This window comes from Zootoca vivipara, chromosome 12 (genome assembly GCF_965207765.1).
Source record: "Zootoca vivipara chromosome 12, rZooViv2.hap1.1, whole genome shotgun sequence".
Taxonomy (NCBI): Eukaryota; Metazoa; Chordata; class Lepidosauria; order Squamata; family Lacertidae; genus Zootoca; species Zootoca vivipara.
Genome location: NC_142595.1, coordinates 1,550,999 through 1,567,762, shown reverse-complemented (window position 1 = coordinate 1,567,762; position 16,764 = coordinate 1,550,999). Strand labels below are relative to the sequence as shown.

General features: G+C 41.1%; 1 protein-coding gene across 2 annotated transcripts in view; it reads right to left on the bottom strand.

The window, feature by feature from the left end:
- Positions 1 to 1,364: 1,364 nt before the first annotated feature.
- GRK3 (G protein-coupled receptor kinase 3) overlaps positions 1,365 to 16,764 on the bottom strand; it is a 118,306-nt gene continuing 102,906 nt past the window's right edge. For both annotated transcript variants that reach the window (XM_088655781.1, XM_035134716.3), the window contains 2 exons: positions 16,127 to 16,240; positions 1,365 to 6,018 (listed from right to left, as the gene is read on the bottom strand). In XM_088655781.1, coding sequence (XP_088511907.1) covers positions 5,857 to 6,018; positions 16,127 to 16,240 — 276 coding nt within the window. In that variant the 3' untranslated portion in view covers positions 1,365 to 5,856. The remainder of the gene's footprint in view (positions 6,019 to 16,126; positions 16,241 to 16,764) is intronic.

The following is a 16,764-nucleotide window of genomic DNA, read 5'->3' as shown; positions in this document are numbered from 1 at the left end:
GAATTCTTGGTGGAAGAATTTCACGCCCTCTTTCCCCACAGACCCAAGCCCTGGCACATGGAAAGGGAGGGGGAGGAGGAGGAGGCACGGGAGAACAGCTCACCATGGCGCTGGGAAGCGGAGTTTGAGGAACCAGAGGATGAGGTATGGGTGTCGCCAAGATCCACCCAGTCAGAGGAAGGAGCAGATTGGCAAAACATTTTTACCCCCACCAGCTCTGACGCCACGGACTTTTTGGGATTCCCGTCCTCCCAGGCGGAAGGGGGGGGCTCGCAGGACTGGGGGGAGGTGTTCACACCAACGGGCTCGGAGAGCACCGAGTTTTTAGGCTTCCAGTCGTCACCGACACATGGGGGGGGCCTGGGGAGGGGTGAAGGAGAGCTTGGGAGGGGGGTGGATGTGAGGGACAGGGGATATCGCGAAGTCCCTCCCCTCCTGAGTTCAAGCTCGTCCCCGAGCAAAGGGGAAAGCAGGGAGAGTTCCGATTCCAGTGGGGAAGCAGGAAGTCGTGTCCGAGGCTCAGGCAAGGTAGAGGAGCCAGGGTCCCAGGTGGGACAGGAAGGGGCAAGTAAGGGGGGAAGACCCATCCCCCCAACTCCAGAATTACGCAGGAAGAGGAGGGGCAAGAGGATGGGTCTGCCAAAGCTTTTGTGTTGGAGAAAGACGCGCCAAAAGCCATTAGGAGGTTCTGAAACCGACTGACAACATCGCTCCGTGTAAATAGCAATGACTTGAGCACTGTAAATACGCAGCACCAATAAAAGAATAAAATGCAGAGCTGCGTAGCGTCGTTACTCTGAAGTAGTCCACTCCGGCCACTGTGACAGCAACGGTCTTCTGCGATGTCATCCAGCGGATTCACAGGACAGCCCATATCTTGTGCTTTATTCACCACCCTCTGTAGGCACTTCCTATCTGTTGATGTCAAGCATACCCAATGATTCATTGGGAAGGTTGGCACAGATGCTGGAAAGCTGCTCTTTTTCCAAGCAGAAATGAGAGTTGCAAAGCTGGAGTTCCGTTCCTTCTTCCTGGGCAGTGTCCAGAAAGTGGGTTTGGGGGATGGATGAGTGTTCAGAACCCTGGGCCCCACTTGTGGGGTGCCTCAGGGCTCCGCCCTCTCCCCAATGCTTTTCAATATCTATATGAAGCCGCTGGGAGAGATCAACAGTGGTTTAGGCTGTGTGTGTAAGACAATGGCAGGGGCTGATGGGAGTTGTAGTCAAAAACAGCTGGAGGGCTCCATCCAGATGGAGGCTGGCCTTGAATGCAGGTCCCTGAGACTTACTGAACATTTGGGTCTTTATGGAGTAGCTCCCATGGAAAAGGCCAGTGGAGGCATGAAAAACAAAATGAAACAACTCTGTTTTTTTCTGTTTCTTTTATTAGAGATAAAATGACAAACTTATTATTACTAGAATTAATTTGTGAAAACTGTAATAATGCAACTCAAGTAACTGTCACTTAAATAACACACAGGCAAAAAGGAGAAGAAATTGTACAGGGAATTAAATAATTTGAAAGAAATGTGCAGACTTAATAAATAACAAAAAAATGCCTCTCAGATAAAACAGAATTATTGAGGTGTTTTTTTTAAAAAAATACCTCTAGATAAAAGTAACCTGGTACAGTAACAAAATACGGTTTAACACAAAAATATTAAAAATTGATTTAACAAATGTATTACATTCTCTGAAGTGCTTAGCCCATATGATATTTACATCATGGAATATTGTATCAGCAGGCAACACAAAAAGTGAAACCATTATGAATCGCAGATGATGTTTTGGATATACATACATTATCAATCTATTTATTGATATATTATTGATATTGGTCCTTTGCTGCTTAAAAACAACTCGATAAGTCCTTAAGTGTCTACAGCACAGTTCAAAATAAGACTAGTCTTCCCATGTTTTTATTTAAGAGTATGAATACACCATAGCTCCAAGATGGTAGATACCTTCAAAAATGGCTCCAACAAGATTGCGTTGCTGGGGGGGGGGGATAAATTGCAACTGTGTACACTCACGGATTCTAAACACATCACTAGGGGCCAGTCGAGAGAGCAGAACACACCAGTCTCCCACCCCTTAAAAACCTTTCATGAGGCAACCAATGGCCCAGATTCTAATTCAAGTGCTGTTCTTTGCAGGATGTGACTTGAGCCATTGATCTTGCTCTTTCTAGCACCAGGTGCAAACAGGACAAATTTCACAGATGTAACACTGTGATTTGAAATGTAAATTTTAAATGTAACACTGTGATTTCCAAAACTCACATCTGGGGCAAACTCAGTGTGCTGCGTCCCTGTCAAAACTACAAGATGCAGGATTCCTTTTTACATCCACTTGGTACATGGTCAGGACAGTGCTTTTGCAACCGCTTAAGATTTATAGCAGCTTTGCACATGCACACAAACTTTCAAATAATAAGAAAATAAGATACGAAAAAAGAAAATAAGCAGGGTCAGATCATAGGCTTCTACCTTCCCTTAAATGTGCCTATCACATCCTTTTAAAAAGCTCCCAAGATATTTGCGTCTCTGTCTCAACAACCTGAGAAAGAGATAGGTGATGGGTGGGTTGGAGACAGAGGATTCAAACTGCAGTTCAGTGCATGCACAGGGATTATTGGGAAACAAAGAGTTTTTCACACAACAGATCAACATGGTGCACACTTTAGGGAGGACTATGTGAGCTGTCCCTATTCTGCCTCCCTGCCTCCATAGCATTGCCCCAACGGCATCCCCTCCTCTGCACACAGTCACAGCTCAGCAATTGTCGTGGTGATGACACTCAAGCTGGCCAGAACACTAGATAAAAATATATCAGACTATTATTATTTCAACATCTTCTGAGGTTCTTGCGATTCTTAGCCTGTGTTTTTGTGCTTGCAAAAACTATGAAGGAAATTACTTGCCCAATTTCCTTATAATGGTTTCAAGTTCCTGACTTTATTGCAGGTTAATTATCCTATATAAAGATGCAATCACTTAGCTGTGTTGATTCCATTGCAGGCTCTCCTCCTCGCCTCCCCCACATCTCTGCTGAATTAACTGCCAAGCCTTGAAGAGCATAGGAAGTCCAAAAGGGAACAATGGGCTGAACAGAAAAGCCTACAATTTAATCGCCATACATGTCACTCTTACATGTATGCTTTAAATTCCCTCCTGGGGTGTGGTCTCCAAAACTGAATTTAGCTTAAGGAGAAATTAAACAATGTGCAATCTAAATCAGCATCACCACTAAAAATGTATTTAAGTTTTTATAAGTCTCAATTTTCAGAAGCCCACACATTATATATATTTCACTACTGTTTCCAAGCTTGATATTTTGCTAAAACATTTCAGTCATTTTCCTTCCTGTTATTCATATACTTCCCCCCATTTGAGTCCCTTTGAAATATGAAATCATGGCTCATCTGTGTTTCAACAGGACTTAAATACAACAAATGTGTCTCTTATTAACACACAGCAGTTGATCTAAGACACTGATAACAGATTAAAACACAAACATTCCATAAAAAATTGAGAATATTCTAGAGCACAGCAGACCTGAAATCAAATGAAGTCATATTCTTTTTTTTTACTGCTATTGGGAATTTGCTAAAATGAAAATAGGAATTATTATTACATTACAGAGCATTTTAGCTGCCTCTGGAAAAACAAAAATCTAAACCTATCTATTTTAAAGAACAGCTTACTCAATGTTTACATGTTTACAAAAATGAGGTCATCAGGACTCTGCAGGTCTAAGAAACGAAGGATCAGGACACAACTTAGAAAACACAGCACAGCAATGATGTTTTTAAAATTCACATCCCCTTCATAAGAGCTGATCCAAAAAAGAAAGCAGCACCCTGTTCCTGAAACGTAGCGCCAACACAAGGCTGTGGGTGCCATGCTAAGAAGGCGCAGAACTAACTGAAGGCACTAACTGAACTAACAAAGGTAAGAAAAAAGTGGAGAAATAAGGGAAGTCCAAGTGGAATGTGCAGAGCCAGCCAGACTAGAGGACCTCAAGGAGGCCCCATGCAGCCTCTTCCAGACAGGAGGGCCAAGGGGCTTTCTGTGCATGCTCCAAGGATGCACCACCCCAAGGCAGCGGTTTCTCTTAGCAGGGACTCTGCAGGTATGGTCTGAGAAACAAAGGATCTGAGCAGAATTTCAGGACACAACTTAAGAGAATACAACTTAAAAGAATTTTGGTGCAAAGAATGCACCCACAGGTGCATTTTAGCAACCCTAAAATGCAATCATGGAACCTCAGGGTGCCATTTCCACAAGAAAAAAAAGCCAGGAGTTGGCCTGTGAATCGGTTGCACATGCATTAGTGTAACCTGGAATGTATTAAAATGCAGACACCTTCATGAAGATCATTTTAAGTGCAATTTGTCAAACAAAAGGGGGAGTGCATTCCATTCATACAAGGAGAAAGTGTCTAGATGGTTATCACAGACGAATGGGGAGCCCACTCAAAGCTGCTCCATTCCAACTCCTTAACATGTACATTGTACACAAGCTTCCAAGAGCAAGAGGACAGAGAGGGATGTTCTATGACAAATTCTAGGACTGGGGGACTTATCTTGCTTGCTTATCTTGGAGAACACAATTCTCTGGGCTGCAGAAGTTGTCCACAACCAACCAGACAAGATGAACTAAGCTCTTGACTTGTAATGGAAGCAACACGCACACAATAAATAATGGTGAAGCCATGGGGATGAGAGCATCAATACAGAATCATATGCTACAGAATGTCCTCCCTTCAATATCCAGCCCAGCGAAAGGGACTTCCAATATTATTCTGCAAAAGTGATAAACTATTTGAAAATGTGGTGATTAGCCAAGGGTCTTTTTCCCCAGTCATTTCTGCATGACCAGTAGCCAGGCTTCACTCTCTTCCTTCCTACTGCTTCCCTCTGCAGTTGTCTGAGGCTGACAGCATCTCTTGCAAGACAAAATTGTCAGGGCCATATTTCGGGACAGCAAAAAATCGACATCCATCTGCAACCCAATCCAATAAGATCTTAAAATTGGATTTGTTTTAAACATTTTTAAAAGAAAGTGTCATTGGCCAGGAATGGAGAGAAGCTGATTTTGCATTCCCCGTAAACCTGCCTAACAGACCAGCAGTGAAAAAAAGTAAAAGAAAAAACCCAGGAAAAGCACACAGAGAGAAACACTTACACAACTGAACAACACTAGCACACATGCACACACACAAACGGTTTCCGCCCATCAGCTCTTCATCATCTGCTGTCAAGTACAGTCCAGCATGAAGTGTTTGTTCCCCTAGAAGAAGCAGCAGCAACATTTAAAACCACAGGACACAGAGTCCAGTCCATTCCAAGGGCAGGAAAAAGGAGACAAGCTGTTGGTGGCCAGCAGAACAGAATGTGGATATGGAAGTCACTGGTGACAGCATGGGAGGAGTCTGCCCACCCTGGAAGGTGGCAACTCTTTCCACAGGTCCAACACCCAGCCCCGTGGCATAAAAATGCAGTCATGAAAATCAGGTAGTTGCCCTTTCAGATTGCAAGTCTATAGTATGCACCTGAAGAAGTTTATTGCAAATAAGCAACATTTTGGGGGGCAGCCCTGTTGGGTAACACTGCCTGGGAGTGCAAGACACTACTTTTGTCTGCTCCTTTGTGGACAACTCCCCACCCCACCCCCTGGTTGCTGCATCAGCCTTCTCCAAGGCCTTGGCCACTATCCGTGCCACTATTCTCTGAGCTCAGCGCTTGCCCTTGAGCCCTCCACCCACTCCGGAGAGTGGGCAAGGAACTAACAGTGATGCAGCGACAGACAGAAAGACATCCCCTGCAACGGCACAGCCTTTCCTTGCTTGGGTCCTAAAGGCCGTTGCTGTTCCTGTGGCTGAGTGGGGGCTTGGAGAGCTCCACAACTGCAGAGCGGGGTTTATTCAGGAACTTGGGTGCCCGCCGTAAGAGCCGCTGTGCTTCTGTGAACGTTTCAGTCAGTTCCTTCTTCCATTGCACAAACTCCGGGTCACTCTGGGGGAAAACAAATGCACACACACACAAATCAGTTTTTTTCTTCAGAATCCATTGTACCAGCAAGATAACTACAATTTGTCTCATTCAGTTTTGAACTCATTGAGGCAAGACTCTTGATAGAGATGTTTTGACTCTTGGAATGCCTAGTAAAATGAAGAGAGTGTCACTGCCAGCCAGTGTAGGCATTATTGAGCTAAAGAGTCTGACTCAGCAAGTTCCAAGTTGCTATTTGCGAATGCTCTAAGAGGTAAAGGGCCAGGGGCCAGGTGGAAGCATGCAACTATTTTATTTCACAGGGTGGTGGGGCATGTGCAAGGCTGGTTAATCCCCTCCAAAGGAGTTGGGGCAGAGACAATGCTGCTTTCGTAAGCCAGACAGCAAATGTCTCGGGAATTCTTAGGAAGGCAGCTAAAGCAAACTTAAATGAGGGAACCTCTCTCTCAAAAAAGGTTTACAGTCCTCAGAAACACAGAATTTTAAATTGAACAAATCTGTTCCTACGGACATCTGGGTTCAGAAAGAGGTGTGCTCTCTTTTTCTCTCTCCATATAATATTTTATTAATTTTTAACAATACAATAGTCATATTCATTTCATTATTTTCCATATTTTATCTCTTTGGCTTTTTAAGGCCATGATTTCCATCAAACCCTTCTAATGATTTTCTAACATTTATTTCTAATATCTATACTTTACTTATCAATCACTGATTTAAATTATTACAAAAAACTTATCTCTAAAATCCAAATTACAATGACTTTTCTCTTTTATAACTTACAAAGCTTCTTGCAATCCTACCAACGTAATCATTTGAATGCAACTGTCTTTCAAATAGTCTGTAAATTTAGTCCAGTCTTTGATGAACTTCTGGCCCTGCTGTTCTCAGATTCTTCCCATCATCTTGTCCAATTCCACATACTCCATCAATTTCACTGTCCATTCTTCTTTGGCTGGAAATTCTTCTTGTTTCCATTTTTGTGCAATTAATGTTCTTGCTGCCGTTACTGCATATTGGAAAATTTTTGTATCTTGCTTTTCAATTCCAGTACCTGTAATTCCCAATAGGAAGGCTTCTGGTTTTTTAACAAATGTATATTTCAACATTTTCTTAAGTTCATTATATATCATATCCCAAAAGCCTTTCACTTTCTTACATTCCCACCACATGTGATAAAAGGTACCTTATTTTCCTTACATTTTCAACATTTATTATCAACTTTATAGATTTTTGCTAATTTTACAGGTGTAATGGACCATCTATACATCATCTTTAAAACATTTTCTTTTAATGCAGTACATGCTGTAAATTTCATTCCTTCTTTCCATAATTTCTCCCAATCTTCTAACATTATATCCAAAATCTTTCGCCCAATGAATCATTACCGACTTTACTTCTTCATCTTTCAACTGCCATTCCAGCAGCATTTTATACATTTTTGATATCGTTTTAAAATTACTATTCAATATTTCAATTTCAAATTTAGATTTAACATATCCAAATCCATTTTATGTCCTCTTTAAACATTTCATTTATTTGGTAGTAATGCAACCAATCATTTACCATTTCTTTTACTTCCTCATATCGTTTTAATTTCCATTTCACACCATCGTTTTGTAACAACATTTCATATGTTGCCCATTTATTTCTCATATTTACTTTTTTTCACACTCAAAATCTCTACTGGTGAAAACCACCAAGACGTTTTCCTTTCCAACACTTTGTAGAGAGACTTTCGGAATATATGGATTCCAAAACCTTTATTATTACACCATAAATATGCGTGCCAACCAAATCTGTTGTCATGACCTTCCAAATCCTATAGATCTGCCTTCTACAAAACCATCCATTCCTTCAACCAACAAAGACAGGCTGCTTCATAATATACTTTCAAGTCTGGCATGGAGAAAGTAAAGTCTTTCTTTACAATCTGTTAATAGTTTAAATCTTATTCTTGGCTTCTTTCCCTGCCAGATAAATCTTGAAATTATCTTTTGCCATTCTTTAAATACGCCTGTCCCCTTGATTATTGGAATTGACTGAAATAAAAACAACTGAAATAAAAACAACATCTTTGGTAGCACATTCATTTTGATTCCTGAAATTCTTCCTAATAATGATAATTTCATCCTTTCCCATATTTTCAAGTCTCTCTTTATCTTATTCCAAGCCTTTTCATAGTTGTCTTGATATAAATTTATATTATTTGGTGTTAGCCATATTCCTAAATACTTGTTTTTTTTAACCACTTCAATACCTATTTGTTGTTGCATCTTCTCTGTCATTTCATTATCCATATTCTTAACCATCATTTGAGTCTTTTTCTTATTTAATTTAAATCCTGCAACTTGGCCAAATTCTTCCATTTCTTCTAAAACTGCCTTGGAACTTTCTAGTGGCTCTTCAACTGTCAGTACCAGGTCATCGGCAAAGGCTTTTACTTTGTGTTGTTCCCCCCCCCCGACTTTAATCCTTCCCGATTGTCTTATTGTCTTCAGGAGGACTTCCATGACCGAGATGAATAATAATGGTGATAGTGGACACCCTTGCTTGTACCTTTTGTAATTTCTATATTTTCAGTTAACACACTATTCACAATTATTTTCGCTCTTTGTTCAGAATAAATTGCTTTTATACTTCTTATAATTTTTTCTCCTACTTCCATATTATCCAGCTTCTTATCATAAATTCCCAAGATATATTATCAAAGCTTTTTCTGCATCAACAAAAATCAATGCTGCCTGCTTTTCATTCCTGGCTGTCAGATATTCAATATCACAGTTCTTATGTTATCTTTCTTATGTTATCTTTCATCTGTCATCCAGGAAGAAAGCCTGCTTGGTCTTCATATAGATATATATATATTTCAGTCTGCATGCTAATATACTGGTAAATATCTTGTAAAAAGGCCCCTGACCATCAGGTCCAGTTGTGTCCGACTCTCGGGTTGTGGCGCTCATCTCGCTCTATAGGCCGAGGGAGCCGGCGTTTGTCCGCAGACAGCTTCTGGGTCATGTGGCCAGCATGACAAAGCTGCTTCTGGCGAATCAGAGCCGGAGCGGTCCCTATTTATCTACTTGCACTTTGATGTGCTTTCGAACTGCAGGAGCTGGGACTGAGCAACGGGAGCTCACCCCGTTGCAGGGATTCGAACCGCCGACCTTCTGATCAGCAAGCCCTAGACTCTGTGGTTTAACCCACAGCGCCACCTGGGTCCCTAATAAATATCTTGTAATCATTATTTAAAAATGAAATTGGTCTATAATTCTTTCTTTACAACAAATCTGAATCTGGTTTTGGTATTAATGTAGTATATGCTTCTTTCCATGTTTCAGGAATTTATGCTTTTTATGTTATTCATAACATATTTTTGTATGTTATTCAACACTTCCTTAAAAGGTTCAAGTAGGACGCCACTAATTTTTTTTGTAGTATTTTGCTGTAATGCCATCCGGTCCCAGTGCATTCCCACTTTTTAAATTTAATTGCCTTAAGAATTTTTTCATTTGTAATCGTCTCATTCAGTCGGTCGTTTTTGTCTGTCGGAATCTTTTGCACTTCTTTTTTCCTCAAATACTCCTCTATCATGTTTATAAAATTTTGCGAAACTTTTTCTTATTACCATCGGATTTTCAATCTCTTTGTAATCTATTCAAATTTTATTAATCATATTTTGAGCTTTCCTCTTCTTAATTTGCCAAGCTAATCACTTTCCTGCTTTGTTAGCATGCTCAAAACTTTTTTGTTTCATCCTCTTAATTTTTCATTCAATCTCTTCGCAAATAGACTTTGTAATTTTTTTATATTTTGACTTACTTTCAAATCTTTTGGCTTCCTAGCCATTTTTTTTCTCATTTTCCATAATTTGCTTCAATATTTCTTCTTTCTTCCTCTCCTCTCTCTCAATTTTTCTTGATACTGTTGTGTTGAATGAAAAATCCTCTCATTACTGCTTTGCTCGCATCCCATACTGTACTCTCATTTGTTTCTTGGTTTCTATTAATTGTGAAATAATCTACCAAAGTTTTCCTTGCTTTTTCTTCTAAATCTCAATTTTCATTGAGTCTCCAATCTCTTCCAATCCTTTCCTTTTAATTCACACAATATCGAATTATGATATGACAATGTTTTTGGTTGTATTTCAACTTTAATTATTCATGCAGCTAATTCAATGGAAACCAACACATAATTGATTCTTGCCATTGATTGATTTGGTTCTGAAATGTGGGTGAACTGTTTGTCCAACGGGTGTCTCAACCTCCATATATCTACTAGATTACAGCTCTTAACCATTGAGAAAAATGTTTTAGGCAATTTGCCCTCTTTAGAGTCCATTTTTTCCCTTCCGTCCATTTCCAACGAGATCACTCCGTTCATGTCTCCCATAATTATAATTTTTTGGTCCACATATTCAAACAATTTCTCTTCCAACCACTTATAAAAATCTGATTTGTTACCATTCGGTGTGTAGATTCCAACAACAATTTTTTCTCCCTGTGTTGTGACTTGGACTGCAATTACTCTTCCTTCTTTATCTTTAAATAATTGTTTTGCCTCCATTTGTTGTTTTATATACAAAATCACTCCTCTCTTTTTCCTAATTTCTTTTATATCAATATTCTTCTATGTTTCCTTGCTACGTGTGTTTCCTGTAAACAAATAATGTCCAAATTCCTTTTTTGTAAAATATACTCAATTTTATTTCTTTTTGCTTTCGAATTTAACCCATTCACATTCCAGGTCATCAATTTCAGAGCCATCTTGAGTACTTTACTTTTTGTCTTATCTTCTTACTCTTCTTCTTACTCTTCTCCTTATTCCTCCTCCTCCACCTCCTCCTCCTCTTCTTCCTGACTTAATTTATCAATATTTTATTCTTCCTCTTCCTCCCCCCCCTCTTTTCAAAGGTGCGCATGCTCCTTCTATTGGTTCTTCTTCCTTCTCCAATTCTTTGTATTTTCTCAGGAATTTTTTAATACAGAATTATCAACACTTCTTAATTTAGGTTTTTTCTCTTTGTAGAAGAAGGATATTCCTTCTGCGAATTCTCATTTAAAGTTGATTTCATTTCTTTTTAATGCTTGTGTCAGAGGCCAGTATTGTTCGTGTTTTTCAATAAAGTGGGATGTCTTTAAATATGATAATCATTGCATTGTCGATGTATAGTTTATTCTCTCTATGCTTCATCAGAATCAAATCTCTCATTACTTTATCCTTAAAGATGATTAAACAATCTCCTGGATTTTTTTTGCCTTTTTTGCTCTTTGTCTTAATCCTGAAGACATTCACCACATTAGCTGCCAATTCCATTTGGTCCATTTCCAACCATTGTGCAAGTTCAGTAATAATTATCTCTTCGATCCCCCCCCCTTGTACCTCTGGGATCGATCTTAATCTCAAATTGGTTTCTCTTTGTCTTAGGTCTTGCATTGCGATCAAATCCCACATGTCTTCTTGTGTTTTATTGACCTCTGACACCACACTCATCTTCTTTCTCCAAATCTTTACTTTCTTTCGTGTACATTTCACTCCTTCCACTTTTTGAGTTCTTTGGTCTATTTCCTGTATCTGCATCTTCAATTCCTTTACTGTCTGATCCCATTTTTTATCCATCTGTTCAAATTTATTTTCCATATTTTGTTCACTCTGTTTAATGTCCTTAAGGTTTTTTTCAATTCAGCAAACATCTTAACTATATCTTTAGTTTCCTCCTGCCTTTATTATCTTCTTTCTGTTGGTGTTGCTCCTCCTTCTGCTCCTCTCTTTTTTCCATCTTCTTAAAATCTTAATATTATTAATTTACTATTATTTTTTCTCCTTCCACTCCCTTCCCTCTATTTCAATCTCTTTAGTGTTACCTTTCAATATTCAATCTAGACACTACACATATTCCACCACTAGGGGCAGCAAATACAATCTTTCATGTAACACATAAAACAGTTCAACAACAGGGGTTAGGGATGTAATTTCTCTCAAAATCTAATTTTTAAACAGCTTTTAATTAGTTCCCCATACAGTTACTGTCCACCTTTTACTATTCTGCCATATTGGCTAATCCGCAAATATTTCAAAAGGTTTCTGTTGTTTATGACTAGTGGGGTGCCACAGGGTTCTGTCTTGGGCCCAGTCTTATTCAACATCTTTATCAATGACTTGGATGATGGGCTTGAGGGCATTCTGAGCAAGTTTGCAGAAGACACCAAATTGGGAGGGGTGGCTAATACCCCAGAGGACAGGATCACACTTCAAAATGACCTTAACAGATTAGACAACTGGGCCAAAGCAAACAAGATGAATTTTAACAGGGAGAAATGTAAAGTACTACACTCGGGCAAAAAAACTGAAAGGCACAAGTACAGGAAGTGGTGACACCTGGCTTGAGAGCAGTAGATGTGAAAAGGGTCTAGGAGTCTTGGTAGACCACAAACTTGACATGAGTCAACAGTGTGATGCAGCAGCTAAAAAAGCCAATGCAATTCTGGGCTGCATCAATAGGAGTATAGCATCTAGATCAAAGGAAATAATAGTACCACTGTATTCTGCTCTGGTCAGACCTCACCTGGAGTACTGTGTCCAGTTCTGGGCACCACAGTTCAAGAAGGATACTGACAAGCTGGAACGTGTCCAGAAGAGGGCAACCAAAATGGTCAAAGGCCTGGAAACGATGCCTTATGAGGAACGGCTTAGGGAGCTGGGTATGTTTAGCCTGGAGAAGAGAAGGTTAAGGGGTGATATGATAGCCATGTTCAAATATATGAAAGGATGTCATATGGAGGAGGGAGAAAGATTGTTTTCTGCTGCTCCAGAGAAGCGGACACGGAGCAATGGATTCAAACTTCAAGAAAGAAGATTCCACCTAAACATTAGGAAGAACTTCCTGACAGTAAGAGCTGTTCGGCAGTGGAATTTGCTACCAAGGAGTGTGGTGGAGTCTCCTTCTTTGGAGGTCTTTAAGCAGAGGCTTGACAGGCATATGTCAAGAATGCTTTGATGGTGTTTCCTGCTTGGCAGGGGGTTGGACTGGATGGCCCTTGTGGTCTCTTCCAACTCTATGATTCTATAATATTTTATCCCCGATCTAAGGAGCCACCATGTTCTTCCACCACTTGCCTGCCATTCCACGCATAATATTAAACCCGATGCACCCGAAAAAATAAAATGGAGAAAGAAACAAAGAACCAATTTCTTCAGCCTTTTGGCTTAATCCGATCCGCCAATATAGCAGGCAGGGGTGGTGGTGGTGGTTCAGAAGAAGTCATTCAACAACAATGGAGGCAGGTCTATATTCTAAAACAGTATTTTCCTCTGTTCTTTATTACAGTTCCAAGAATCAAAAATAAAACTAGTCTGCTGCCCAAGTCCCTCCAGAAATCTTGCTCTTTTAAATATACAAATATACTGCTGCCAGGGCCTTTTCAGTATTGGCCCCGACTTGGTGGAATGCTCTCTCACAGGAGACCAGGGCCCTGCAGAATTTGACATCTTTCCGCAGGGCCTGCAAGACGGAGCTGTTCTACCTGGTCTTTGGGTTTTGATTCATTTTAAAATGAGGCTGCATTTAAAAACAATTTTTAAATCTAAATTGTATTTTAATCTGCATTTTAATCGATTGTTTTTCTTTCTTTTACGTTTTATTGTAATTTTATTGATGTCAGCCGCCCTGGGGAGGGCGGGGTATAAATAAAATTCATTATTATTATTATTATTAAAGTGAAAGTAAAAGGAAAGTTCCTCCCCCAACTGGTTTCCGAAGTTCAACTAAGAAAATAACTCACTAAAAATAAAAATAAACGTAAAATCCACTCCTTCTCCTCTTCACTTGTTGTTGTTGTTTAGTCATTTAGTCATGTCCGACTCTTCGTGACCCCATGGACCAGAGCACACCAGGCACTCCTGTCTTCCACTGCCTCCCGCAGTTTGATCAAACTCATGTTTGTAGCTTCGAGAACACTGTCCAACCATCTTGTCCTCTGTCGTCCCCTTCTCCTAGTGCCCTCCATCTTTCCCAGCATCAGGGTCTTTTCCAGGGAGTCTTCTCTTCTCATTAGGTGGCCAAAGTATTGGAGCCTCAGCTTCACGATCTGTCCTTCCCCTTCATGGATCAATGCTTTGTCGTGGTGAAGGGGCTTGAATAACTCAGAGAAGCTATGAGCTATGCCTTGCAGGGCCACCAAAGATGGACAGGTCATAGTGGAGAGTTTTGACTAAACGTGATCCACCTGGAGAAGGAACTGGCAAGCCACTCCAGTATCCCTGCCAAGAAAACTCCTCCTCACTTAGACATATGCAAAAAAAAAAAAAATCCAAAATATTCCATCGTAGGATTTAAATATAACTAATTTATTGCTTTGCGAAATCACTATATATATATATACACAGTTAATCACAGTCGGGGTTGACCTAATTTTCTACCCCTCCCTGTCCTCCAAATTTTGATTCCAATCTAATAATCTTTAAACTCCAATTTGGTTTTTTCCCTTGTTTTAGAATCGGTCGCTGAGCCACGGAGACTCGAGGCTGCGTTGCTCACGAGTATTAAATGGCAACCTGTGCCGGTGCCTCAATCTTGCCAAACTTCTTGCCCGATGGCGATGAGACCTCTCTTCAGCACTGCTGGGTTTTCAGGGGGTTGCGGCGCCCTTGTAAACACCCATTTCCCATGAGAAACCAGACTCTCCACGAAGGGCTGAATCCTGTCTTCTTTCGGCTCCTTGTCCCGACCGGAAGTCCCCGAAAGAGGTGTGCTCTCAGTACCCAAGAGGGATGTAATATTACCCTGCATTAGCCATATTTTGTGCTAAAATGGCTCAAAATATAGTTAAGGTAGAAACATGCCCAAAGTCACTGCTGGTGCAAGAGAATGGCTAGTGTAGCTCAAGGCATACCCAGCCTGTTGTTCCCCACCAGCTTTCTCCATGCTCCTAAAATAACTAGTGGACAGCAGAGCAGTGGAACCCTGCCCTGTGGTGGCAGAAGGTGACCTGCTCAGCGAGAGCTTGCAGGCTTTTCAAGCCTCTGCCACCAAGCCTACCTCTCATAGGTGCCACACCTTTCTTAAAGGGCTAGCCCTCTGGCCTCAGGATGGGTGCTTTCCCTGTGTTTCATAAGTTCTTGCCTTGTGCTGAGCAGGCAAGGCAGTGGCTGAAGTGCTCCATTCCTCAGGCTCAGGGCAAGGTGCTCACGTGGGCCCAGGGTCCAAGTTCTACAAGCCCTGGTGCTGCAGAATCTCCTGCCAGTCCTAAGGGTGTCCGATCACCGCATTGGGTCAGATGTAGGACTGGCTCCTGAGCAGCTGGTGCTGCAGCTGCAGCCTCCATCACCGCTGGCTTCTGATGTCGTGACAATCTTAACGGATGTGAGCTAGAAAAATCCACGGGCCCAAACCATATCTTCAAAATGGGAACATTTAGGAGTACAGAAAGCAGATTGCTGGTCCACCAAGCTCAGTATTATCTACAGTGACTGGCAGCAGCTCCCACATGTGTTGGATGAGGTCATTTCCCCAGCCCTAATTGGCTGGGGACTGAATCTGGGACCTTCTGCACAGCAAATGGGTGCTCTGACTTTCAGCACCTCCCCAATAATACTGGTGGTGGTGGTGGTGGTGGTGAAGGATTACTGGGAAAAAGTGGGTATGCTCTCAGAAATGGAAAGGGCTTACTTAGATAATCAAGTTACAGGTAGGTAGCCGTGTTGGTCTGACGTAGTCAAAACAAAATTTTAAAAAATCCTTCCAGTAGCACCTTAGAGACCAACTAAGTTTGTCATAGGTATGAGCTTTCGTGTGCACGCACACTTCTTCTGTGTGTATCTGAAGAAGTGTGTATCTGAAGAAGTGTGTATCTGTGTGTATCTGAAGAAGTGTGCACGCACATGAAAGCTCATACCTATGACAAACTTAGTTGGTCTCTAAGGTGCTACTGGAAGGATTTTTTAATTTTATTTTTAGATAATCAAAACATGCTCAACTTCCAGGTTGAGGCTGTGTGTGTGTGTGTGTGTGTGTGTGTGCATTTCCTACATTAACAGTTTTGGGTTTTGAACAGTCGGCCCTCCCCACCTCTAAAAAGACCTCCCTCCCCTCATCCCTCAAAGCCACACAGCCTACCTCACACTGCAGGACAAACTGCTTCCCCCCTTTAATTCTGAGCAAGATGCATTTTTTGTCCTTGATCTGAGTTTCTTCCACCGACAAAATTTGTTCCATAGTCAGCAAATTTTGCTAAGGAAGCAAAAAGGAAAGACAGGTTGAATTGAAGTCCCAGCTATAACCACAGCCCTGAGAGTGAAACTGGCCACAACCCTTCCTTGGGTTTCCATAAATTGCTTATGGGGGTGTGTGGAAAGTGGGACTTTGGAAAAGGAAGGAATCTTAGCAGTGGTACAGCTAGCTTCTCTCTACAGAGGAGTGGGCTTCTCTCTGCGAGGAGTGGGCTTCCTCACAAGGCAACTCATAAATGTCACAACATGTGCACAATATCATAAGGGTTGTGGCTTTGTCAAACCAAAGGAAAAGGTGATGTTTTGCTAAGCAAAGGGCCCCAAAGGTCTTCATTTAATTCTTTTTTTATTTTCATGTGGAAAAAAATATCCCTTCCTTTCTTACACTTTTCTGAAAGCTGTTCAAACCCGAGTCCTCATCTCTCCTTGTGTCCCCCTCAAACTTGGGAAAGATCTAAGAAGTATATAAGGGCATTTTGCAGGGGAGGGGGGGTTTGGCCACCAGCGTGCTTCCTGTCCACCCAC